General features: G+C 55.4%; 1 protein-coding gene across 1 annotated transcript; it reads left to right on the top strand.

Moving 5' to 3' along the window:
* Positions 1-3,326: 3,326 nt before the first annotated feature.
* LOC131590974 (serine/threonine-protein kinase pim-1-like) lies at positions 3,327-23,367 on the top strand. The gene is made up of 7 exons (XM_058861392.1): positions 3,327-3,347; positions 11,874-12,046; positions 12,321-12,453; positions 12,582-12,632; positions 12,837-13,203; positions 13,744-13,920; positions 23,207-23,367. The coding sequence occupies exons 1-7, from the start codon at positions 3,327-3,329 to the stop codon at positions 23,365-23,367; spliced, it is 1,083 nt and encodes a 360-aa protein (XP_058717375.1).
* Positions 23,368-24,776: the final 1,409 nt, after the last annotated feature.

Raw genomic sequence — 24,776 nt, 5'->3', positions numbered from 1 at the left:
GAGGTGGTGTGCAAATCACCTGAAAAATTACAAAAATATTGCCAGCAACACTCCAGAAAGCTTGCAGGAAATGCAAACAGCAGGGAAGGGTGTAAAGTCACATCTGCCTGTTTCTGTGCCTGACTCTATACATGGGCTGGGGTTCCCCGTACTTGTTACCGTGGCAACAGTCCACAGCTACATCTCTCCCTGTCTCTTTTCTCTGGCACTTGCCCCTTGCACAGCAGCACCCGATGGGGGAGAATCCAGAGAGTGAAAGAGACCAAACTCCTGGGCTCAGACACAGTCAGGTCCATGGGGAAAGGAAAATTTGTGCAAGGAAGCAAACCCAGGAATTCATTCCCTGCTTTCCTCAGGCAGGTGGCTGTTCATCCATCCCCAGGTGAGCAGGGCTCCATCCCAGGCAATGGTGACTTGGGAACACAAATGCCATCACTTCCAGCATCCCCCCTTCCTGCTCCTCCCCCCACTTCCCAATCTGATTCTTCTTCCACAGGGTCTGGGGTCAAGTCAAGGTCATCTGTCTATGCTGGGGAGGATTAAACAGGGAAACCTTATGAATATGATTGTTTAGCAAAAGATTCTGAAAATATGAAGCCTAGAATAGAAATAGAAATGAGAGCTGGCTTTGAGTCATGGGATACTGAGTGCTATCCAAAGAACAGTAGCCTAGCCAGCTAAAGGAGAATCCCTGATGATGAAACATTGTCCTTCTGCAGATAGAGAATCCAAAGGTCAAGCAGCAAGAGAAGAATTTGTAAAGCTTTTAGAGTTTGAAATGTAACACTGTATGGTATGGTAGTAGTTCCTATAGGCTGTATGTAAATTCTTTGGTGGGTGTGTCTCTGATTGGTTACTGGAATTAGAATATTCGCTATAGAAAAGGATATATTGGATTGTAACAGGAACTTCACTCTCGTGTTCTTCCCTCTCCGCCTTATTCTCCCCATTCTCTCTCTTATTCTCCCCATTCTCTTAACTCCTTTGTCTTCCCTCTTACTCCCCTCTTGTTTTCCTAAGCCTCCCTTGTTCTCCCCACTCTCCCTCTCTCTCTTGTTTTCCCCCCTCTCTCTTTTTAACCTCTCTTCTCTTGCTCTCCCTGCTCCACTCTCTCTCCCTCCCTGACCACGTGTTCGCTGAGGATGGTGGTGGACACGGGTCTCTTTATCTCTTTACCCATATAATAAACAGCAGTTTATACCTCAGCAGCTCGACCCTGGAGAAGTCTCTCACCTCGAGCGAGTGTTTTGTACATCAACATGTCTCAGCTGTGTCTCTCCTGCTTTCTGCTGCTCCCCCAACACCCTCACTAGCGGGGCAGGATGAGGAACAGGAAAGGCCTTGGCTCTGGGCAGGAATAAAAACCTACCCAAATTTCCCCCCCCCACCCCCGTTTCCAGCCCAAATCCAAGCCCCACCCCGGAGCAGCCCCTGGGAAGGAAGTTAACTCCCCCCAGCACAAACCAGTCCCCAGTGCCCATCCCCCAGCACCAGGGGCCAACACTGTCAGTGCTGTGCACCCAGCCCTGGCAATGGGGCAGCAGGATGGTTACCATGGCAACCAACTGTAGCAGTGGAATTTTATTATGGTTGCCATGGCACTGACCTTTCAATTGTATTGTGGGATAGTTTCCATGGCAAATGATTCGTGCAAGTGTCTTACAAAGTCCCTTGCAACTGGTTTATTGATGGTTGCCACGAAAATTGCAGCAATGAGAGGGGTCTCTGTGTAGGTTGTCATGGCAACTGCCATAGCAACTGCCCCAATGCTTGTCATGGCAACCAGCCCTGGGAACAGCACTTGAAATGGTTGTGGTGACAGCCAACCACAGCAAAAGGTCTCACTGAAATGTCTGTGGCAACAGTTCCTGGCAATGTATCCATGATGGTTGCCATGACAGCCATCCCAAGTGCTGGTTACCATGGAAATAGTCCCTGGCATAGCATTTCCATGGCTGCTTGCCATGGCATTGGGCATCAGCAGTGTGTTTGGCTGACTCTGTAACATCACAGCTCCAGAATTCCATGGCACAAGCCCATAGCAATGGGGTCCTAGTGCTGGTTTCCATGGCAACTGAGCATCACAACTGGTTCATGTGATGCTCAGTTGCCGTGGAAACCAGCACTAGGTTGCTTGCTGTGTACCACACTTAGGAAGGAGTCCTAAGTTGGTAGTTGCTCTGGTAACAAGTGTGATTGATAATTGCTGTGTTAACAAGTTCTCGGGGTGGTGGTGGATGCCCCATTCCCATAAACAAGGAAGGTCAGATGGGACAGGGCTCTGAACAACCTGATCTGGTGAAAGATGTGCCTGCTCATTCCAGGGGTGGGTCAGATGAGAGCAGAGCTCTTCCAATCCAAATCCAACTGTGTGGTGAAAAGGGGCTGCTCAGTGGACCTTGCTGGCTGATCCTGGTACCTGATCACCAGAGTCTGCCCTGTCCTATTCAGTCTCCTTCAATGTTTGCTCTCTGTGTATTCCCAGTTTCACTCTGTGTGTGTGTGTGTTTGTGTGCTGTAAGGACCAAGTGCCTGCTGCTGGTGAGACCTTCTGGTGGGAGTGAGAATTGGGCCCAGGTGTTAGGGTCAGACTGGGGCCATGGGGGTCCTGCCCAGTGGTGTCAGCTGTCAGATTAATCGGCATCCCTCAAAGGATGGAGGTGCCCTGGAGAGCAGAGGGAACACATGGCACCGCTGTCAGCAGGGACATGCTCATACGAAGATGGGCACATTTGGGACCAACAGGCTTAGGCACTCCTGGTTTTCCTCCCTGTAGATGCTCACAACTATCACAAGAGATTGCTAATGATGAGGGCCCACAGTGTCACCGTGTCCACTTGGTTCCATGAGGCCCTGCAGTGTCACAGGGTCTCCTCAGCCCCATGTTTGCAATGGCCATCTGCTTCAACATGGCCCTGCAGTGTCACAATGGCTCCTGGGCACCAGGAGGCTGCACAGATCCCCTTTGTTCCATGACATCCTGCAGTGTCACAATTGTCCCTTGGTTCCATATGCCCCCACAGAGTCGCAATGGCCCTTGTGTATGAGGCCTCTTTTACAAGGATTACTTGTTTTCATAAGGGCCTGCTGAGAGTCCCCTTGGTTCCACGAGCACCCAGAGTGTCACAATTGCCCTTTGTTTCCATAAGGCCCCACAGTGTCCCACTGGCCCCTTGGTTCCATGGGCCCAACAGAGCCACAATGATCCCCTTGGTTCCACAACTTCCCACTTCCCATTTTTTTTCCTGTGTTCTAGTTTTCTCATACTGTCTGCAAAGAAATGTCATTGTTTGTCCCATTTCTCATTTTCTTTCTCTCCAGCTTCCATGTGGCCACAGACTGTGCCAGTGAGTAGCTGCGCTCTTGGTGGCTTTAAATGAAATAAAGAATCTCCCAGCAAAGTTTTCTCCAGAGATCTCCCTTTTGTTCCCTTCTCTGGAGCTGCAGCAGCAGTGTCTGTGTGCAGAGCTGGAGCAGATCAGTGCTGGCACAGCAGCTGTGCCCAGGAGCAGCAGCACTTGGTGTTGCCAGTGCTGCTCCCGTGTCACTGCCCCGCTGCCCTCCTGTCCCTGGTGTTGCTGCAGGGCCTGAGTGCTCTCGGGGCCGGGCACAGCCCTGGGGGTGGCAGTGCCGGGGCTGCAGCAGGGACAGGCCATGGGCACTGCTGGGGCAGCGCTGACACCTCAGGGCAGGGCCTGGGGGCTCCAGGCTCCTTGTCCAAGCTCTCTCAGGAACACGCCCAGGCCAAAGCTCAGCACAGAAAACCCCTGTGAGCAGCCCCAGGGTGGCCGTGGGCAGGCTGGGGGCAAACAGCATGGCTGGGGCTCTGCAAGGTCCCTGGGGAAGATGGGAAGGAGCAGCAGAGCAGGGGCTGATCCATCCCCACTGCTCTGGACACCTCAGGACAGTGTCCCAGAGAATCCTCACGGAGCTGCCAACAACATCATCCCTGTGCAGCCCTGGCCTCTCCCCCAGCTCACAGAGGTGCCTCATCCTTGCAGGCACAGACACGGCAGCACTGGCTCAGGAGCCCCTGTTTGCACTGCCCAGAGCAGGCATCAGCACCCCCATGGTGCTGCTGTGGGGAGATGAACCTGAGGGAGCACAAATGCCATCAGCCCCTGGGGCCAGGAAGGGCAGGGGGATGGAAGGGAAACCACTCAGGTTTGTCGTGGCCTCTGAAGTCACACAGCAAGTTTGTTCCCATGAGCTGTGAGTTTCCTGCGCCTCTGCAGATGTTGTTGCTCAGAGCCAGGGCTTCCTGGCAGCCACCCCCAGACTGCCCTGAGCATTTCCTTTGCTTCACCTTTGCTTTCTTTACTCTTCCTGCTCCAGATTTCTTCCTATTTCCCACCTCTGTTCCCTGCCCTGCAAACAGCCCATCCCTGTTTGCCCTTTCCTCTCTGGCCCCACTCCCCATTTCAGTTCCTGAGCTGGCACCATGAGAAGGTCCCTCAGGGAGCAGGATCATCCTACAGGTGCTTCAGGAATTGTCTGCAGGGTCCTGCAGTGCCTCGTGCTGCTCCCTTGCCAGAGGCAGCAGAGGCCAGGGGGGCACATCTGGGCTGCTGTGTCTGTCTGTGGGGCTCCCTGTTCTGGGCAATGAGGAGGGGATGGAAAGGCTCTGCAGGACTGACAGGATGGGTTTTGGGGCCCGTGTGGAGAAGCTGAGGGACCTGGGCTGCTGGAAGTTGCGAAGAGGAGGCCCAGGGCTCATCCTGCACCTGCTCCAAGGGTGGTTTCAGAGAATTACAGAATCAACAGTGTTGGAAAAGACCTTGGAGATCATCAAGTCCAACTTGTGCCCTGACACCACCTTGTCTCCCCTGAGCCTCCACTTCTCCAGGATGAACAACTCCAGCTCTTTCAGCCACTCCTCACAGAACAACTGCTCCAGAGCCTTCAGCAGCCTTTCTCTGGACATACTCTAGCCCATTCATTTCCTTCCTAAATTGGGGGGCCCAGAACAGGACACAGTACTTGAGGTGCTGCCCAAACAGTGCCAAGCACAGGGGAAGAATCCCTGCCCTGGTCCTGCTGGCCACACTGTTCCTGATCCAGGCCAGGTGCCATTGGCCTCCTTGGCCACCTGGGCACACTGATGGCTCATGCCCAGCCTGCTGTCCATCAGTGCCCCAGGTCCCTTTCTGCCTGCCTGCTGTCCAGCCACTCTGTCCCCAGCCTGGAGCACTGCAGGGGTTGTTGTGGCCAAAGTGCAGGACCCAGCACTTGAACTTGTTAAACCTCACCTTGTTGGGTTTGGCCCCTGGATCCAGCCTGTCCAGGTCCCTGTGCAGAGCCCTCCTACCCTGCAGCACATCAACACTCCCAGCCAACTTGGTGTCACCACGGTTCCATGGGGCCCTAGAGTGTCACAATGGTCTCCATGATTCCATGAGGCCTCCCAAGGTCACAACGTCCCTTTGGTTCCATGGTACCCCTTGGGGTCACAATGTCCCTTCCATACTTGTGCCCTGCAGTGTCACAATGGCACCTTGGTCTCCCAAGACCCTGCTGTGTCATAGTGAATCCTTGGTTCCATGAGGTCTCACAGTGCAGCAATGCTCTCCTTGGTTCCAAAGTGTCACCATGGCCTCTTGGTCCCAAGGGGCACCACAATATCAAACATGTTTCCTTCATTCCATGAGTCCCTGAGGTGCAACACTTGCCCCTTGGTTCCATGGGGCCCTGCAGTGTCCTTGTGGGCCCATCATGACACTAGGTCTTGCTCTGTCACAATGCTCTGCATGGTTCCACAAGGCCCTGCAGTGTCACAGGGGCCTCCTGGTTCCATGAGGCCTCTGAGTGCCACAAGGATTCCCTTGGTGGTGCAGTGCCACAGTGGAGCCCAGGTTACACAAGATCCTGCAGTGTCACCAGGGACCCTTGGTTCCATGGGGCACTACAATGTCACAGGTGTTCCCTTAGTTCCAGGAGTCCCTGCAATGGAACAATGGCCCCGTGATCCCATTGGGGCCCAGGGTCTCACCAGGGTCTCCTTGGTTCCGCAGTGGCCCCTTGGTTCCACAAGGCCCAGCAGTGTCACAGTGGCCTCTGTGGTTCCACGAGGACCTCGACTGTCACCATGGACTCCTTGTTTCCATGTAGCCCCACGGCATCCCAATGGCTCCTTGGCTCTGTGGTGCCATGTGGGACACAGTGTCACTGTGGTCCTCTGAGTTCCACCAGGCCCCGCAGTGTCACAGTGGCCCCTTGCTTCCCCAGGGCCCTGCAGGGTCACAATCATCAGAGAATCAACCAGGCTGGAAAAGGCCTTGCAGACCATCAAGTCCAACCTGTGACCCAACACCACCTTGTCACCCAGACCATGGCACTCAGTGCCACGTCCAGACTTTCCTTAAACACTTCTAGGGATGGTGACTCACCCAGCTCCCTGGGCAGCCCATTCCAATGCCCAATCATCCTTTCTGTGAAGAATATTTCCTCATGTCCAGTCTAAACGTCCCCTGGTGCAGCTTAAGGCTGTGTCCTCTTGTCCTGGGACTGTTCCCTGGGAAAGAACCTGACCCCCACCTGGCTGCACCCTCCTGTCAGGGAGTTGTAGAGAGTGATGAGGTCTCCCTTGAGCCTCCTCTTCTCCAGAATAAACAACCCCAGCTCCCTCAGCCACTCCTCACAAGATGTGTGCTCCAGAACCCCTCAGCAGCCTTGCTGCCCTTCTCTGGACACGCTCCAGCCCCTCCATGTCCTTCCTTAATTGGGGGCTCAGAGCTGGACACAGCACTCGAGATGAAGCTCAACCAGTGCCAAGCGCAGGGGAAGAATACCAGCCCTGGTCCTGCTGGCCACACTGTTCCTGATCCAGGCCAGGAGCCATTGGCCTCCTTGGCCACCTGGGCACACTGCTGGCTCATGCCCAGCCTGCTGTCCATCAGTGCCCCAGGTCCCTTTCTGCCTGCCTGCTGTCCAGCCACTCTGTCCCCAGCCTGGAGCACTGCAGGGGTTGTTGTGGCCAAAGTGCAGGACCCGGCACTTGAACTTGTTAAACCTCACCTTGTTGGGTTTGGCCCCTGGATCCAGCCTGTCCAGGTCCCTGTGCAGAGCCCTCCTACCCTGCAGCACATCAACACTCCCAGCCAACTTGGTGTCACCACGGTTCCATGGGGCCCTAGAGTGTCACAATGGTCTCCATGATTCCATGAGGCCTCCCAGGGTCACAACGTTCCTTTGGTTCCATGGGACCTATTGGTGTCACAAAGTCCTTTGGTTCCATGGAGCCCTAGAGTGTCTCCATGATTCCATCAGGCTTCCCATCCATCCATCTTTGGATTACACTGGGAGTGACTGGACTCCTACTGGGAGTATCTGAGAGTGACTGACAACATACCTTGCACATCATCGCCCATACTGGGGGTAACTGGGAGCAACTGGGATCATGCTGGGGGAAAATAGCACCATACTGGGACTGACTGGGTTGATCTAGCCAGAGGCAACTGGGACCATCCTGGGAGTGCTGGCATGTGGCAAGGATCATCCTGGAGCTTACTGGGCTCATATTGGTGTTGAAAGGGAGCAACTGGGATCTCTGAACACCACAGGTTCCTTTCCCACTCACTGAAGAAGGAGCTTTGCAGTATCCATGTGTGAGGTGACCTTCACCTGAACCAGACGCTGTTAGGAGAAAAAGCTGCCTGTGCTGGAAACTCCCACACAGCAAGTCAATGCCAAGAGAGAGCATTTTCCTCTCACAACTTCCCTCTGTGAGCCACAGTCCTTTTGGATCACACAGCAGGCAGGAGAACAGCACAAAATATTAGGCTGTGTCCAGTTTTTGGCTGCACCAGCAAATGGAGGGAGTGCCAGGGTCCACTGCCACAGACTCTCCTCTTGAGGAACAGAACCCCCCCAGGCTCCATTCCAAATGTTGTGCACACCCTGCTGGCTAGAAACAAACCCTTTTTTAAAGTTTTTGGCAGGAACTCTCCCAAACAAATGGCATCTTAATGGCAATTTTCATTCAAAATCACCTCCATTTCAAAGGAAGAACAAAAAGCCCACAGCAATCCCAAAGGCACATATGGTGCACCTGGGGAAATCCTCGACTTAGGGGCCGAGTGGGTTACAAAAAACCCATAAGAAGCCACAGTGTCCAGAGTGTAAACTGTAGCAACCACTTGCTGGATCATTTTGGCTGTGCTGCACATGTCTGCAGACTGTCTGTCCCCCTGCCAGGACAGAAGGACACCCGTCAGGGGCTGGGCTGGCTGCTGAGAATGCCTCAGGCAGGAGGATCCTCAGGCAATGAGCAGGCACCCAGAGCCGCTCTGACACTGAGGCCTCTGTGCCCCACAGCAACGGGAACACCACAAGGACACGGCAACGTTCCTGTGACATCACAGCAGCAGCTCACCCAAAAACCTCCTGGAAGGTTCTCCTGGGTCACCAAGGAGCACAAAGGATCCTCAGAGGGCACAACCTATTGCCCTCCAAAGGATCCAAGAGGAACTCAGAAAATGCAGCAAATCAGGACACCCCACAACCCAGCCTGAACACTGAGAAGGAACAAAGATGTGACCAAAGAAAAGGAAGCACAAATTTGGTCACTGATGCTTCTGACTAAAACCAGCAAGGCTTGTTCCCTCTGGGATCTTTGTTCTAGTTCGAAAAGCAAACAAGGTTCTCTACTGTAAAAATACAGAAAGCAGGAACTTGAGGGTAAGAAGGCTGAGAGTGCCAAAGCCTTGTGTGACTTCTCGGACATCCTGTGCCTGAGGGTGTCCAAGGAAATGGACTCACAAGTGGGGTCCCTGCCCTCCCAACTGACAGCTGCCATCTCTCCTTCAGCCCCACACGTGTCTCAAACAACCTCCTGTCAAGGGCCTCCATCCACACATTCCATCACCAGCCAGAGATGCTCATCAGTGAGGTCACCCAGCATCCCTGAGGCCACAGCAGGGAGTGCTCCTGGCATCTGGTAGAGCACTGTGGCTTTCCTGGGATCCTTCTGGTGTCTGTGGCTGAGAGGAGTGGGGTGGATGGAACCGGGATGGGTCACAGATCAGCAGCCCCACTGCAAGCAGTGCTTTCTCCTGCTGTGTGGGGACCATGTGGTGACTGATATTGGGACTCCTCTGGCTTTGGCTCCTGCAGAGCACACAGTGGGTCAGACACTGGGCTGAGGGAAGGGGTGCCATGGAAACCCAGCACAGGCATTTCTCTTTGGGGAGGGGGTTCTGCAGGGAGAAAGGAGAAGAAGAGACTTTCCTGTCTCCTGAGATTCCCCCTCCTTTTTCTGCAGCCATATCCATCAGTATGGATATATTCATCAGTAATCCATCAGTACCAGGGTTGATAGGATCACTTCCATGCCAGACAACACAAGGCACTTAAAACTGAACCCTGCCAGAGCCCAGCCCTGCCTGCCCATTTGGAGGGTGTCGGGGAATGGAATCCAGCTGGAGTTGACCCTCAATGACACTTTGCCACTTGTGGGTTTCTCACAGCCTTAGAAGGGGTTTGAGATCTCTGTCCCCAACACCTGCTCACCCTTCAAGTGCACACACGTGCCTGGGGGCAATTCAGGTTCCCTGGAGCAGTGTCTGCTTCCCTTTGAAACAGGAGCTGTTGCCTTTTCTGGTATGCTTAACTCCCTTCTAACTATTAGAAAGTGGGTGAGTAAAGGAAATGTCCCTGGAGGAAAGGGACCAGAACCTTGGGAAAAAAATGAAAGAACTCTGAATTATAAATGAAATCTGTTTCATTTATTTGTATATTACTAATCTGTCACTACAGACAAGAGCATATTACTGAGCAGGGTGCTGGGATTTGGGGCTTTATTTCTTGTTATTGTATTTCTTAATATTTAATAGTATACCTATTCATTTTTAGACTTTTAAACCTTCGACATTAATAAGAATGGCAGGATGTCACTCACTGGGAATATTCCCTTGCTCTTCCCACCAGGATTAAACTGTACACTTGACTCCAAGTTGCCAGTGGATTCTCAAGATGGAAAATCCTGTTAATGCTGGGTTTGGTGTGGTGTGGAGATGGGGAAGGGTCTCATCCCCTCCCAGAGGTGCCCCAAGCCCGCTCTGCTGCCACGTCTGCACTCACAGCCCCTCACGGCTGCCCTGCCCTGGGGACATGGTGGGACCCCCTCCTGCCAGGGCTGAGGCTCCTCATGGCCCCTCACAGCCCTTCACAGCTCCATGGAACTTCTCATGGCCCTGTAGAACCTCTCATAGCCCCTCACAGCCCTTCATTTCCCCTCACAGCCCCTCACAGCCCCAGGCGCGGGGCTCCTCCCAAAGGAGAAGGGGTCGGGCCCTGCTTGTTCTCCTTTTATTTCCGTCCCTTCACAGCGCCGAGTAAAGAAAGGCTGAATGGAGCCTTTCGCCAGCGTTTCCCTCGGGGTTCATTGCGGGCTGAAGCTCTGTGCTGGCGCTGGCCCGAGCACCACCATCCCTGCAGCCCCCAAGGCCTTTGCTGTCCCCCCGTGTCCATTCCCTGTCCCCGAGTCCCGCCCGGCTCTGGCAGCAGCAGCAGCCGCAGCGCAGCGGGCGCCGGCCCGGCCCGGCCGGGGCTCCCGGCCAGGAGCAGCAGCAGCGCCGGCCCTTCCCACCTGCTCCTGCCTCGGCTTCCCAGCGCTTTTTCCAGGGCAATTCTGGACTACAGCAACAATCCCCCACAAACAGCCCTCAGGCTTCCTCAGGGCCCGCCTCTGCTGCCCTGAGCCAGCCCTCAGAGGAAGAAAGGATCGGGTTCCAGCGCTGTTTTCAGCTCTGTTTTACTCGCCCTGAGGTGACAGGAGGAGGCTCTTGGTGCCTTGGCCTTGGACATTGTAGATCTCGGCTGCTCTTGCCCCTCTTCTGCTTGCCACCTGAATTTTAGCAGTACAACTGCAATTGCCTCTTTCAATCAGTGCTGCCCAGAGTCCTCTTGTGATGGGGAACTCAGGATTTTTGTTTCAGGCATCATGATCAGTAGAGATCAGAATGCTCCCAAGGCCCTGAGCACTAAGTCGAGGGGAATGAAAGCCACACAGCGGACATTTGCAGTGCTCAAACACAGACCTGTTGCTGCTGCTGCTGAAATAGAATCAACTGACAGAGGCCATCACACAAATTGCCTCTGCAGTGGCAAATAAAATGAAAAAATACACCAGGAGAAAGAAAAAACAGAACTTGTCGCTTCATTGCTTCTTCCGAGCAACAGCAGAAAGTGGAGATGCCCAGAGGTATTTCCAGCTGCTGCTGATCCCAGCTGGAGCCCAGCCTGCTGCCCAGTCCCAGTGGGAACCTGAGCCCAGCCTGGGCAGCTCCCGCAGTGTCGGGAGCTCAGCGCACGCGGGGCAGGCCCAGAGCCCCGGGCACGGCCGCCCATTGCGGGGCAGCGGCACAGACGGAATGTCCTGCGGCCCAAACCTCCTGCTCCTCACACAGGGAATGTGCTCAGACAGTGTTTGACACTCAGCAGGGACAAGGCACAGCAGCAGCCAAGGGCATTGCTGTGCCCCTGTGCAGGAATCAAGACTCTGGCTCTTGGCTCAACACGGCAAAGTTCCCGTGTTTGGCCAGGCTCAGGGGCTGCCCGGGGAGCGCGGGGCTCGGGGCAGGGCCGAGCGGGCAACGGACAAACGGCCCCGGGGACAAACGGCCCCGGTACTTCAGTTGCAGCAGCAGCGGCAGCAGCAGCAGCAGCAGCAGCAGCAGCAGCAGCAGCAGCGGCAGCAGCAGCAGCGGCAGCAGCAGCAGCGGCAGCAGCAGCAGCGCAAAGAGAAAGCAGCAAACGAAACTACTTTATCTCTCCTCTGTATCTTCTCCTCTCCCCATCCCTCTGTTCTACCCTCTCCCCCGCGGTCCCTCACCCACTCCCGATCTCTCTGTCTTTGTGTTCTCTTTCTCTACCAGTTCCCCTCTCCCCTTGCCCGCCCGGGACATGCCCCCGGCCCGCTCCTGGCCACGGCCCCGGCGCCGGCCCCGGCCCCGGCCCCGGGCGTCCTGTCCCGCTCTCGCCACCGCCCGGCTCCGGCCGAGCTGGCGCTGGCGCTTCTGGGCGGGCCTCAGTGCCTGGGGCTGGGGCGGTATCACCGCCCTTTGGCTCCGCCTGCTCCGAGCCCTGCCCCGGCCCTGGTCCCGGCCCTTGCCCCGGCTCCTCCTGGGGCCCGCGGAGGACACAGGCAGTGCAGCCGTTGCCGCCGCCTCCGCTGCGGCTTCCCCGGCCCGAGCTCCGCCGCTCGGCAGCGCGGCCGCTGGCCCCGAGCCGCCGCTGTCGCGTTGCAAGGAGCGGACACCTGCGGATGCTCGGCCCGGGGAGGTCGGGGAGCGCTCGGGGGCCGTTCCTGGCCCCGGGCCGAGCGCTGACCGCCGCGTCTCTTCCCCAGGGAAGGCGCAGGAGGCCCTGCAGCAGCGCTACAGGATCGGCTCGCTGCTGGGGCGCGGCGGATTCGGCAGGGTTTTCTCGGCCACTCGGCTCTCGGATGGCGCCCCGGTGAGCAGAGGAGCCAGCGGCGGGCGGAGGAGGAGGAGGGGGCGGAGAAGGCGAAGGGGACGGAGGAGTGGGATGGGACTGGACACGGTAGGCGGCGAGCTGAATCCGCTGCTCCCTTTGGCTTGCAGGTGGCCATCAAAAAGGTGCCACGGAACCGCATCCGGGACTGGGGCGAGCTGGTGAGTGAGCGGGGCCAGCGGCAGAAGCCGGGGCGTGCCGGGCGGGGATGAGCCGGGGCCCGGCAGGGTGGGAGCCGCCGGGAGCCCTGCGGGGAGAGCGGGCGTGGGGCCAGCGGGGCGTGCAGAGCATCCCGGGCTGGCTGAGGGCTCCCCGAGCCCTGGCACGGGCTCAGCCCCACTGACGGCACTGTGCTCCTCCCGCAGCCCGACGGCACCAGCGCACCACTGGAGATTGTGCTGCTGGACAAGGTGTCCACAGGCTTCTCCGGTGTGGTGCAACTGCTGGAATGGTTTGAGCTCCCCAAGCACATCGTAATGGTGCTGGAGCGCCCAGAGCGATGTGAGGACCTGCGGCGCTACATTCGGGCACGGATATTCCTGTCCGAGGAAGAGGCGCGGGAGCTTTTCCGGCAGGTGCTGGAGGCCGTGCGGCACTGCACCAGCTGCGGGATCCTTCACAGAGACATCAAACCAGAGAACATCCTGGTTGATCTGGACACCGGCGTGGCAAAATTGATTGACTTTGGCTGTGGCACCTACCTGCAGGACACAGCCTACACACAATTTGCAGGTGAGCCCACCCAGGGGTAGGCTCCCAGTCCCGGCATCTCCTGGCCCAACATCTCATGGCCCACCCAGGGTGTGGCAGCAGGGATTCTCCCAGGACTGGGGCTGGGGCTGGGGCAGCCAGCCTGACAAAATCCCCTGTGGGTGGGGGTAGCAGAGAGGGGGAGCCAGGACCTGTGCACCAGCTGGTTTGGTGTGCAGGTGAGAATGGGCTTGGCCTGCTCTTCTTCCCTGCTTTGCCTAGGTTCATAATATTTTTTGGGCAATGCCAGCAGGGAGGATGTGGGTATGGTTTTTCCCCAGCACTGTGAGTGGGTTTTTCCTTTGTGTGTCATGGTCAGGCCTTGCCAGGGTTTCTGCTGCCCTCTTCCAGCACCAGTGCCTTCTTTTCAAACCCTGGGTTTGTACACAAGTCCCAGGTGCTGGCGAGAGGGCAGCAGGTCACCCCATGTGCCACTGGGGTAGCCCCACATGCCCAGAGATGCTGGGGTCAGGCTCTGGGAGCAGCAGCATCCCCCTGATGAGCTCCATCCATATTCCATAGGAACACGATCATACAGACCCCCGGAATGGACCAACTTCGGATGGTACCATGGCGAGGCAGCAACCGTCTGGACCCTGGGCATCCTGCTGCATGAGATGGTCTGCGGGAAGCACCCTTTCAGGAGGGGCTGGAACATCAGCTGGGGCCATCTCCTGCTGCCACAACAGCTCTCCCAAGGTGGATCCTCATCTCTGGGCACGGGGGAAACACCAGTGTTGGGAGACAGCAGCGGGCTCGTGAGCATCCCGCTCTGGCAGCTGCTGAGGAGGTGGCACATGTCCTGCTCTCCTGCTCTCCTCCAAAACAAAGAATTGATGGGAAAGTTTAGGCCCAGCTCTGGGCACATCCAGCATGGCCTGGGCAGGGGTATAGTGGGGCAAAGCAGACAGGAGCCTTCTCCAACTGACCAGTGGTTTGTGGTTTCTCTCCCCAGATTGCCAAGATCTGATCAGGCGGTGTTTATCCCTGCACTACTTGGACAGGCCCTCATTAGAAGACCTGTTCTGTGATCCCTGGATGCAGGATATTCATCAGCCCTAGAAGAAGGGAGAGAGCCACAGGCACAGTGATGCAGGGACCTGGTAAGTTACAGCTCCACACATACCCTGGCAATCAGAAGCAAAGAAACCCAGACTTCTTTGTCCTGCCAGTGTCACTGCACAGGGCTCATCGAGTGGGAACACGCAGCCCTTGTGCTGGAGCTCAGCTGCTCTGCCCAGCACTGCTGGCCGCCATCTGAGCTGGTTTTGCTTGTCCTGGTTCAGTGACAGCCGGGCCCTGGGCAGAACCCTGACAGCCTGGTGTCACCCCAGGGAAGAAGGAGCCCCTGGAGAAGCTGCACCAGGTGGGGCTGCTGCTGCTGCTGGGGACATGGAGGACAACAGCAAGGATGACAACCACTTCCTCCACCTGGCCAGTGGCAGCTGGCGATGATGGACTTTGATTCTGGCACCTTCTTCAAAGCCAGGCTCCACAGAGAATTTTCAGGTAAGTCCAGACCCAGGGGATGCTCCCAGATTTGTGCATTGGCCGGGAACCAAAGGTTTCCCCTTTGCTGGGGTGGATGCAACTGATTCTTCAGTGGCTGCCCAGCTGGTTTTTGGCAGGGCTGGGGGTGTGGGCTGGGGTGGTTACGAAATGGGAGTGGGCTCCTGGTCCTGCCAACAGCCCCCAGCACCCACCGTGCCCCAGGCTGGGGCTGGGGCAGCCAGCCCAACACAAACAAACCCCCATGGCAGGAGCACAGGTGGGACTCCAGAACCTGAGCACGGCTGCTTTGCTGTGCAGGCAAGGAAGGGCTTGGGCTGCTCCACTCCCCTGCTTTGCATTGGGATCACCGTGATTTTGGGGGACAGTGCAGGGGGGAAGGGAGAAAGCATGGGCTTCCCTCACCCGTGGGTGGGTTTTTCCCCTAGAATGTAGGGGTTGGGCCTTCCTCAAACTCCTGAGAGACGTAAGATTTCTTACCATTTTCTTCTTTCCCCTTTTGTCTGTAACCTATTTTCATTAATTTGTTGTTTGTTTTTCTAAAGGAAGCGTTCTTGGTGGGGTCCAGTCTGGATCGGGAAGTGCTTGGGACCAGCTGTGGTGTGGATGAGCCGTGCCCTTGGAGAAGGCTGAGGACATCGTTTGGGACCAGCTTTTCTTCTGGCAGCAGATGGCATGAGGTGGGTCCTCATCTCCTTGGCATGGGTGGGACAAGAGCTTTTGGGAGATGGCAGCGGGCACAGGAGCATCCCGCTCTGGGCAGCTGCTGAGGGGCTGGATCTGCCGTGGCTGGCTGCAGGCTGGGCACATGTCCTGCCCTCCTGCTCTGCTCCCAAAGGCAGCAGTGATGGGCAGCTTTGGGCCCAGCTCTGAGCACGGCCAGCATGGCCTGGGCACCGTGGGTGGCTGGGACAAGGGGACAGGAGCCTTGAGCTGACGGGCGGTTTCTGGTTTCTCTCCTTGCAGCCGGGCTCTGCGGATGCTGAGGCTGCTCTGGGCTCTGCCAGGGCTCTGCTGGGCTCAGCACCAGGCCGGGATCAGCCAAAGAAGAAATGGTGTGACCTGCAGCAGAGACTTGAGCATTTTGGCAATGCAGCTCAAGTCTGCAGAGTGTCCACCTCCAAAGGAAAACGTGACACCCCGCAAAAATTAAACTTGTTCCATAACTTCTGAAATGAAATCAATCTGGGATGACCCCAAATGTCATTTTTCAGCTTTCTCAAGCTGTAGATCAGCCCTTCTCTGAACAGTTCTCTCCCCCACCTGCCTTTTACTTCACAATTGTTCCCTCCTTTCCCCTAGTGAGTTCCCAGCCCATCACAGTCTCCATCACACTGCAGCCTTCCTTGATGCCCCTCTCCACGAGGAAGGCCAAGCCCCAGTCTCAGGGACTCATCCTGTCACTGGCTGAAGAGCAGCAATGTCTGCCTGTGCCAGGGGCTCTTGGATGTCTCTGTATCCATGGACAGAAGGGTCTTTCTGTACCAGGGGCTCTTGGATGTCTCTGTATCCATGGACAGAAGGGTCTGTCTGTGCCAGGGGCTCTTGGATGTCTTTGTATCCATGGACAGAAGGGTCTGTCTGTGCCAGGGGCTCTTGGATGTCTCTGTATCCATGGACAGAAGGTCTCTCGACTCGATCTTCTCGAGTGGCCCGGCTGGCTCAGTGATGAGGTTTCTCTTCACTCGAGTTTCGAGCCAGCAAATGTTTGTGGGGTTCACTGATTTTCTTCAAGAATCCAAGTCTATAGAGCGAGTAAAGAAATCAGGGCGGGACTCTCTCTTTGGTTTGCATTCCACAGTTTATTTCTGTGAAGGGGAATCCAAAGGACGAGAGACAAAGGATTTGGGGTCTGGGGGGTTTCTTTTAACAGGGTTTCTCGGAGGGTGGGAACATCAGAGAAAGAACCAATTATTTTTCTCAGCACATCTTACAAACTTTCTACAAATCAAGGTTACACACACCAAGATAAGAAATAACAGACACCAACTTTTTCAAATGCCCACAGAGGTGTAGGAGTATTCTCCACAGAGGGACAGAGGGGGAGAGGGGGGGGGCTTGGTTTCTTGGCAACACAGGGGGGAAAGAAAGGGAAGGTAAGCATGCCCTCTCAGCTCAGAGGCATTCTGGGACAAGAAAAACAAAGTTACAAACTTCCCTGTTGGAAAGAAGGGTCTCTCTTCTCCCAACCCCGTGCTTTCCTGGGCTAAAGAAACTTCAAGCAGCTGGAAATGCCAGCAGGGTCCTCTCTTTAGTCTATCCGGCCTCTCGCCGTGGGGCTGAGGAGAGAAACTTCAGTAACCATGGTAACTTGACGCCAGGTAAACAATTAGGAGAAAGAGAAGCTGGGGGGGGGGGGGGGGGGGGGGGGGAATCACAACTAAAAGATGAGAAAAAATACATTTCAAGCTATCAACTACAACATGTCCTTGCAAAGGTTTCCATAATACCTTTGTACCCATGGTATGGAATGAACACAGAGGGTGAAAGTGTCAGTCACGTTGTTTGCACACTCCTTCCTTTCCATACAAGACACATCCATGCACACCCCCACGTATAGATATATTAAAAGGATAGAGATGGATAGAGATTTCCCACAGAGCTCTAAATTTGGCATAACTCACCTTGTAAGCCATGGCCAGGGGATTTTTTTTCCCAGCTCTGTGTGAGTAGGTGTCCATGAACTGAAGGGAACAGCATTTAGAAGCAGTTTCAGGATTTCTAGGCAGGAAAGGGAGCTGACAACCATCCACATAACTCATCATATTCGTCAGGATGGGCTGCTGGCTCTTTAGGAATATGGCACAATGGAGACACAAGACTTGGGATAATCCCAGCTCTCTGTGGATCTGTGCAAATGGGTGGAGCAGCAGAAACACCTTGTGTCTTCTTTGGGGACACAAGGTCCAAGGAGCTGGGGTGGTGGCAGGGCGTGACCTGGGCTGGTGGCAGGTGAAGTCCCATTTCATGACATCCCAAAGTGGCACAGGACAAAGCTCCAAGCACCCCCAGCCCCACTGAGGGAGTCCTTGGAGTGCTGCACATCCCATAGGAAAAGCTGCATTCACTCAGTCCATTGGGATTTATCACTTCCATTTGCAACGCTTTAGGTCCAAGTTTCAAACTGCAAAATTTTTACACTCAAAACACAGTCATGAAGAACATGTATTTCAATTTCCTATTCCTTTAACTGCAGTGTAAAATATCTTAAGATTGGAAAACATCCATAAAATCTGTAAAGGAAGGCAGCAAATGGATCCTTTCCACTAGCACGTGTACAAACTAAGTAACTAAAATCAAAGCTGAGTTCTCTTTTTCAAAGGATCAGTTACCTCTTTCTTATTCCAGAGTTACAGAAGATTTTTCGCTACACATTTGCGAGTAATTTTTATCTTTCATATTTTTTTTTGTGTTTTTTTTGTTTTGTTTTGTTTTTTTGTTTTGTTTTGGTTTTTTTTTTTTTGTTTTTACAGAAAGCATCTCCTAGAAAAGGCATGTCCTTTGCTCCTGGTTCCCGTGTGGAGCAGCTCCCTTCCCGCTGGCTGAGCTGCTCAGGCAGAGCCCGGCAGCTCCCCGCCCTGCAGGGCTGAGGCTTTTCCCCGTTGCTGGGCACAGACTGATGGAGCAGCAGTGCTGAACACGAGCACACGCAGAGGGACCAGAGCAGCTGCCTTTGTCCACCTGAAGCTCCAAGGCCAAAGTCTGAGCAGGCAGGGCTGGAAGAGACTCGCAGGCTCCCTGTTGGCTCTGCTGCCCCACTTGTGCCCGGCCCAGCTCTGCGTGAGGCAGAGGGAGAACAAGGGGCAGCTCCCTCCCAGCCCCAGCCCAGGGACCCCTCCAGCCCCGGGCCTTGGGGCACTGTCAGCACCTGCTGCTCCAGCCACGGCTTCTGCTGGCACTGCCAGCAACAACCAAACTGGGGCTGGTCCCGAGGGAGCAGCAGCAGTGCCTGGATCTGATCCCTCAGTCTGGGGCAGGGCCCCTGGGGGAACAGAGGGCACAGCAAGAGGGACAAAACCAGGCAGGGTCAGAGACTGGCAAGAGCCAGAGCTGGGAGCAGGAGCAGCTGCTTCATTGCACTCTTGGAGAAAGCTCTTGGCTGGGTCAAAGTGCTGAAAGGTGTGAAAGGCAGAGAGGAGGCCACACCAAACAATGCTCCTGTTTTCACACCCTGCTGTAATAAATGGAAATGATTTGTGGTAACTAAATTGTAACTATTTGGAAAGTTATTATTAGGAGGAATCAAGGGAATTGGTGTTACCAGGCAGATGTACCCCCCCTACAGATGTTACATGTTAGACTTGAGGTAGAGCATGTACTTTTGAGATAAGAAATGTCCTAAGACAAAATCGACCTGGAGATGGATAAAGTTGGAATGACTTTAGGCACAACGCCTGAAAATTATAAAAGATAAGACTAATTAGTGGAGCACAATGCTTACTTACATAACACTATGCTTAGTACGCCCGTGCAACCTGTGAGGTTACCCAGAGGAAAATGAGGATGAGTGTAAGCCTTCAACCAAAAGACCACCAAAAGAAGACTGAAGACCCCCTAGCAACAAGTTAAGCATGCACCATGAAGGATAGTGATTTAAATTTAAAAATTGGAAGTAGGGGGAAACTTCTGGGAAACATGAATGAATATGCAGAAGCATACAGTATATAAGTTTAGTTTTAATTGCTTTTTTTGTATGTGAGGTAGGGTGAGAAGCCCTCCTCATACTCCGGTCAGTTTTGCTTATGCTTTAATCATACTTAATTACTGACAAACTGTATATTATTATATATATATGCATATATATATGTATATATACACCTGAATATATTTACTAAATTGTACTCTTTTACTAAATTGTATTTCTTTTATACCAAAATTGTATTCAATGCACTAAATTCTATACATTTTTTATTTATTATTAAATTACTATTACTTCAATAGACCTAGTTGTCAAAATTCTAATTTCATTTATAACACTAACAAAAATGAGCTACCAGCAGAGCTTGTTTTGATCTACATCACACTTTGATCCATGTCCCTCCTCCTGACAGCGACTCCTCTGCAGCTGCTCTGGGACATCTCCTGGGCCCAGCCCAGTAAGAGCAGATTTCACTGGAGCTGAGGTGCTCGACGGGGCCCATTTCAATGCTCTGCTGAAGCCCAAGGACATTGTGTTTCCCCAAGGAGCAATGTTCCTTTCTGGCACTCGCTGGCCCATGAGGGACCTGATTCACTTGCTGCCCCTGGGTGAGTTACAGCCACAGCGAGAGGGAGGAGCCCACCCATGGCTGCTGCTGGGTCCAGACATTGGGTGAGATAAAACTGTTCTAAATGAAATTAGAATTTGGACAACTTGGTCTCTTGGGTTAATGACAGTTTAATTAAAAATGAATACAATTTAGTAAATTGAATAATAATTTGGTATAAAAGAATGCAATTTAGTAAAAGAATGCAATTTAATAAAAGAATACAATTTAATAAAAAAATGCAATTTATATATGTAATTTGCAAGTAATTCCATATGATTAAAGCATAAGGAAAACCGACTGGGGTACAGGGAGAGTTTCTCACCCCACCTGACGTACAAAACTGACCGGGGTACAGAGGGGGCTTCCCACCCTGCCTCACACAGAAAACAAAGCACTTTAAGCTGAACTTATATACTGTATGCTTCTACATATTCATTAATGTTTCTCATAAATCTCCTCCTATTTCCAATTTTTCTGACTTACATCACTTTTCTTCACAGTGCATGCCTCACTTGTTAGGGGGTCTTCAGTCTTCTTTTGGGGGTCTTTTGGTGAAGGCTTCTCCTCTTCCTCATTGTCCTTTGGATAACCTTACAGGTTTGCATGTGCTTACTGAGCGTTGTGTTATGTAAGTCTACTAATTAGTCTGATATTCACTGATTTTCAGGCCCTATGCCTACAGTCATTCTAATTTTGTCCATCTCAAGGCCGTTTTCAACTTGGGACATCACTTATCTTCTAAACTACATCCTGTACCTCAATTTTAACATGTAACATCTGCAAAGGTGCATTGTAGCACTGATCCTTTTGATTGCTTCTAAATAAGTTTCCAAATAGTTCCAATTTAGTTAGCACGACTCAATTCCATTTATTACAATGCTGAGCCAGAGCTTCAGCATCTCTCCCAAAATCCCAGAATCACAGAATGCCTTGGTTTGGAAGAGACCTTCATGTTCCTCTCATTCCACCCCCTGCCATGGCAGGGACATCTTCCACTATCCCAGGCTGCTCCAAGCCCCTTCCAACCTGGCCTTGGACACTTCCAGGGATCCAGGGGCAGCCACAGCTTCTCTGGGCAAGCTCTGATCTCTGCCCAGGTGAGCAGGGACAGGAGCCGAGGGAACGGCTGGAGCTGGGCCAGGGCAGGGCTGGGCTGCAGATCAGCAAAAGCTTCTTCCCCCACAGGGGGCTGGGGCACTGCCCAGGCTCCCCAGGGAATGGGCACGGCCCCGAGGCTGCCGCAGCTCCAGGAGCCTTTGGCCAGCGCTGCCAGGGATGCACAGGCTGCGATTGTTGGGGTGTCTGTGCAGGGCCGGGGGCTGGACTCGATGATCCCAATGGGTGCCAGATCCCAGCTCAGCCCCTTGTGCAACTCTCACCCTTTGGCTCAGCCTTTGTGTCCCCTGGAGGCGCTGGCAGAGCTGATGGGGTGGGGCAGGAGCGGGGCAGCCCCAGCGTTGCCCTGGCAGTGACACCACAGCCGGGGCAGCCCCAGCGTTCCCCTGGCAGTGACACCACAGCCGGGGCAGCCCCAGCGTTGCCCTGGCAGTGACACCACAGCAGTGACAGCCCCAGCGTTCCCCTGGCAGTGACACCACAGCCAGGGCAGCCCCAGCGTTCCCCTGGCAGTGACACCACAGCCGGGGCAGCCCCAGCGTTGCCCTGGCAGTGACACCACAGCCGGGGCAGCCCCAGCGTTCCCCTGGCAGTGACACCACAGCCGGGGCAGCCCCAGCGTTCCCTCCCTGGAGACGCTCCAAGGGAAGCGGCCAGAGCCGCGTCCAGTCAGCGGAACTGAGCGGCCACTGAGCACCCTCGGCCTGGGCTGCTGTGGATTCCTCTGCACACAGCTCGGGGAAGGTCCCCTTGGCCACCCCGACAGTGCCACAGACAAGTGTCACACCCAGTTACAGAGCTCTGCCCAGAGCTGACAGGGGCAGTTAATTGAAAAAAACAAACAAGCACAGCCCCGGGAAGGTCTTTGTGCATCGAGCCTTTGCTGCAGCCAAGGAAAGCTCCTGGCTCAGGGTCACCTTTCCTGCTCAGCCAGAGCCCCGAGTGCCCCAGCAGCAGCAGCAGCAGCAGCAGAGAATGGCAGCATTGCCACGGGCTGGCTGAGGAGGGGGAGATTTCCCCCTCGAGAGAGGCTCCTCTGCCAGGTTTTGCATTCAGGCAGCTGCAGATCCCTCAGCTCTGGTTGCACAGCAGCTGGAAATGCAAGTGCAGGAGCTCTGTCCATGGCCAGCCACAGCGGGTGACAGCAAGGCCAGGGCCCTGGCAGTGGGACATTTGCAGGGAGCGCCTGCTGCAAGCGCTGGGGGCTGGAAGTGTGTGCAGAAAACAGCCCGAGGGTCTCTGGCCCGAGGGAAAAGGAACAAAGCTTCAGTTCTGGCCTCCGCAGGGAGCACCAAAATGGTTCCTTTGCACGGCCAAGTTCCATTGGCCGGTGTTGTAGGGCCCCCTGAGGAGAGCTCAGGGTGTTCAAAGTGCCTCGGCCGGAGCAGCTTTTTGTCCCGCTCCGGGGCCATTGCCGCGGGCTCGGGGTCCCTGGGAAGGGGAAGGAGGAGAGGGTGGAAGCGGTGGGTTTGTGGTTTTAGGGTTTGGATGTTTTTTTTGTGGGGGGTGATGGCCGGTTGTGATTTTGGTGTTCCTGTGGGGCTGGGGGAATGTTTTTTTGTGAGCTGTGCCCAGCGGTTTGCAGCCCCGGCCCGGGCGGGGCGGCCCCGGGCGGGCTGTGGGAGCCGGGAGCGGCCGGGCGGGCCCGGAGCCGCCGCCTCGGGCCGGGAGCCCCCCGGGCAGAGCTCTGTGCTCGGGGCCGAGGCCCGGGCAGCGCTGGGCGGCCCGTGGGCCCCCAGCACAGGCGGGTCCGTGTGGCCGGGCCGGCGCCGTGTCCGCAGAGGGCTCCGAGGGGAGCGGCCCGGGCCGGCCGTGGCCGTGCGGGGCCTGGCGGGGCTCGGGGGGCCGGGCCGGGCCGGGCAGAGGCTGAGGGAGAGCGGGACAAGCGCTGGCACAGAGGCCCCGGGCTCGCCGTGCCCCCCTGGCCACGCAGCCGGGCTCGGGGGCCGCCTGGCTCAGAGGCAGCCCCGGCTGCGGGGGTCCCCGGGGCTCTCTGGGGAGGGGGCGGCAATGGGGGCTGCCGGAGCTCTGTGCCCGGGGCTGGGCGCGGCTGCCGAGGGAGCGGAGCATGCAGGCTCCCCCCGTGCTGGGGCTTGCTCTGCCCGCCTCAGGGGCTGCATTGTCAGCCCGGAGCCGCGTGGGGATGGCCCGGGACCAGCAGGGCTGGCAGGGAAAGCGGCAATGGGGGCAGCAGAAACAGGCAATGCCAGTGCTGGGGGTGCTCCCGAAGCCTGCAGATGTTGGGAGCATGAACAAGGGGGCCCAGGGATAGCCCAGGAGCCTGAAACAGGGAGCCCAGACAGTGCTGCCCATCCAGGACTCCTGGGATGCCAAAGTGGTGAGGCCAGAGAAGGGGAGCCTCCTGGCTTGCCAGGAGCCCCAGCAGACAGAGAGGGGGAACAGCAACACAAACTTGACCCACAGCAATCCAGACATCGGGAACCTCCAGGACCCCAGAGTGGAGAGACCAGAGAGGGTAAATGCATGGATGGGTGTTTTTGGTGAATCTTGGCCATTTGTGTATTTTAGGGGACTGAATCTTAGTGTTTGGGTGGTTTATATGGGCACCAGATGCTCGGTGACTTCTAGAGATGGACTTGGAGAGTAGGAACCCCCTAACCCAAAGTGCTCATCCATTGCATTTTCAGAAACCAGGATTTCTCATTCCTAAACTTGGCGTGGATGGAGAAGGAGGCTGTGAGGAAGAGGAAGATGCCCCAGGACAACCCGGCAGGTGAGGAGGAAGTCAGTGCCCCTTTCCCTCTGTCTCCTGCTCCATCTCCCAGCCCAGCCTGGCCCCCGGCTGCAGGACAAACCCGCTGCCAACGCCGTCCTGCCGGGGACGCACTGGGGGGATCTCCTTCCCCTTCCCTCTGGCACAGAGGCAAATCCCATCCTCTCCTTGTCCTTCCTCCCCCAGACAAGGAGCTGAGGATGGAGAGCAGGGAGGACAAAACCCCAGGACAGAACCTTGTGGAAGAAGCTGTTTTGAGCAGCTGCAGTGTGCAGCAATCCAATGAGGAGCAAAATCCTCCTGCAGGAGGAGGGGGCTCCAAAGCTAGCCCAGGGTGCTCTGAGGATGAAAGACCCACCCTGTGCCAGGAAGGCGGCCGGAGATCCAGCCAGGGCTCTGAGCTGGTGGTCCATGAGCAGCTTCAGGATGGGGAGAAGCCCTACAAGTGCTTGGAGTGTGGGAAGAGCTTCAGCCGGAGCAACAGCCTGATCTGCCACTGGATGATCCACACTGGGGAATGGCCCTACAAATGTGGGGAGTGTGGGAAAGGCTTCAGCTTCAGATCCAAACTCATCATCCACCAGATGATCCACACTGGGGAGAGGCCCTAGGAGTGTCCTGAGTGTGGGAAGAGGTTTCAAACCAGCTCCCATCTCCTTGTGCACCAGCGGATTCACATGGATGAGAGGCCCTTCCGCTACCCTGACTGCGGGAAGGGCTTCAAGCAAAACTCCCACCTCATCATCCACACTGGGGAGAGGCCCTACGAGTGTCCCCAGTGTGGGAAGAGCTTCAGCCAGAGCTCTCACTTGACCAAACACCAACGGAGGCACCGGTAAGAGAAGCCCTGTAAATGCTCTGAATGTAGGAAGAGCTTTGTCCCCTGCTCCAGCATCATCCCCCATTGGAGGACTTTGACTGTGAAGAGACCTGGTGATCCATGTTCT

The sequence above is a fragment of the Poecile atricapillus genome, chromosome 36 (assembly GCF_030490865.1).
Source record: "Poecile atricapillus isolate bPoeAtr1 chromosome 36, bPoeAtr1.hap1, whole genome shotgun sequence".
NCBI lineage: Eukaryota > Metazoa > Chordata > Aves > Passeriformes > Paridae > Poecile > Poecile atricapillus.
The sequence above is the reverse complement of the archived record's forward strand: the minus strand, read 5'-3'. Positions and strand labels throughout refer to the sequence as shown.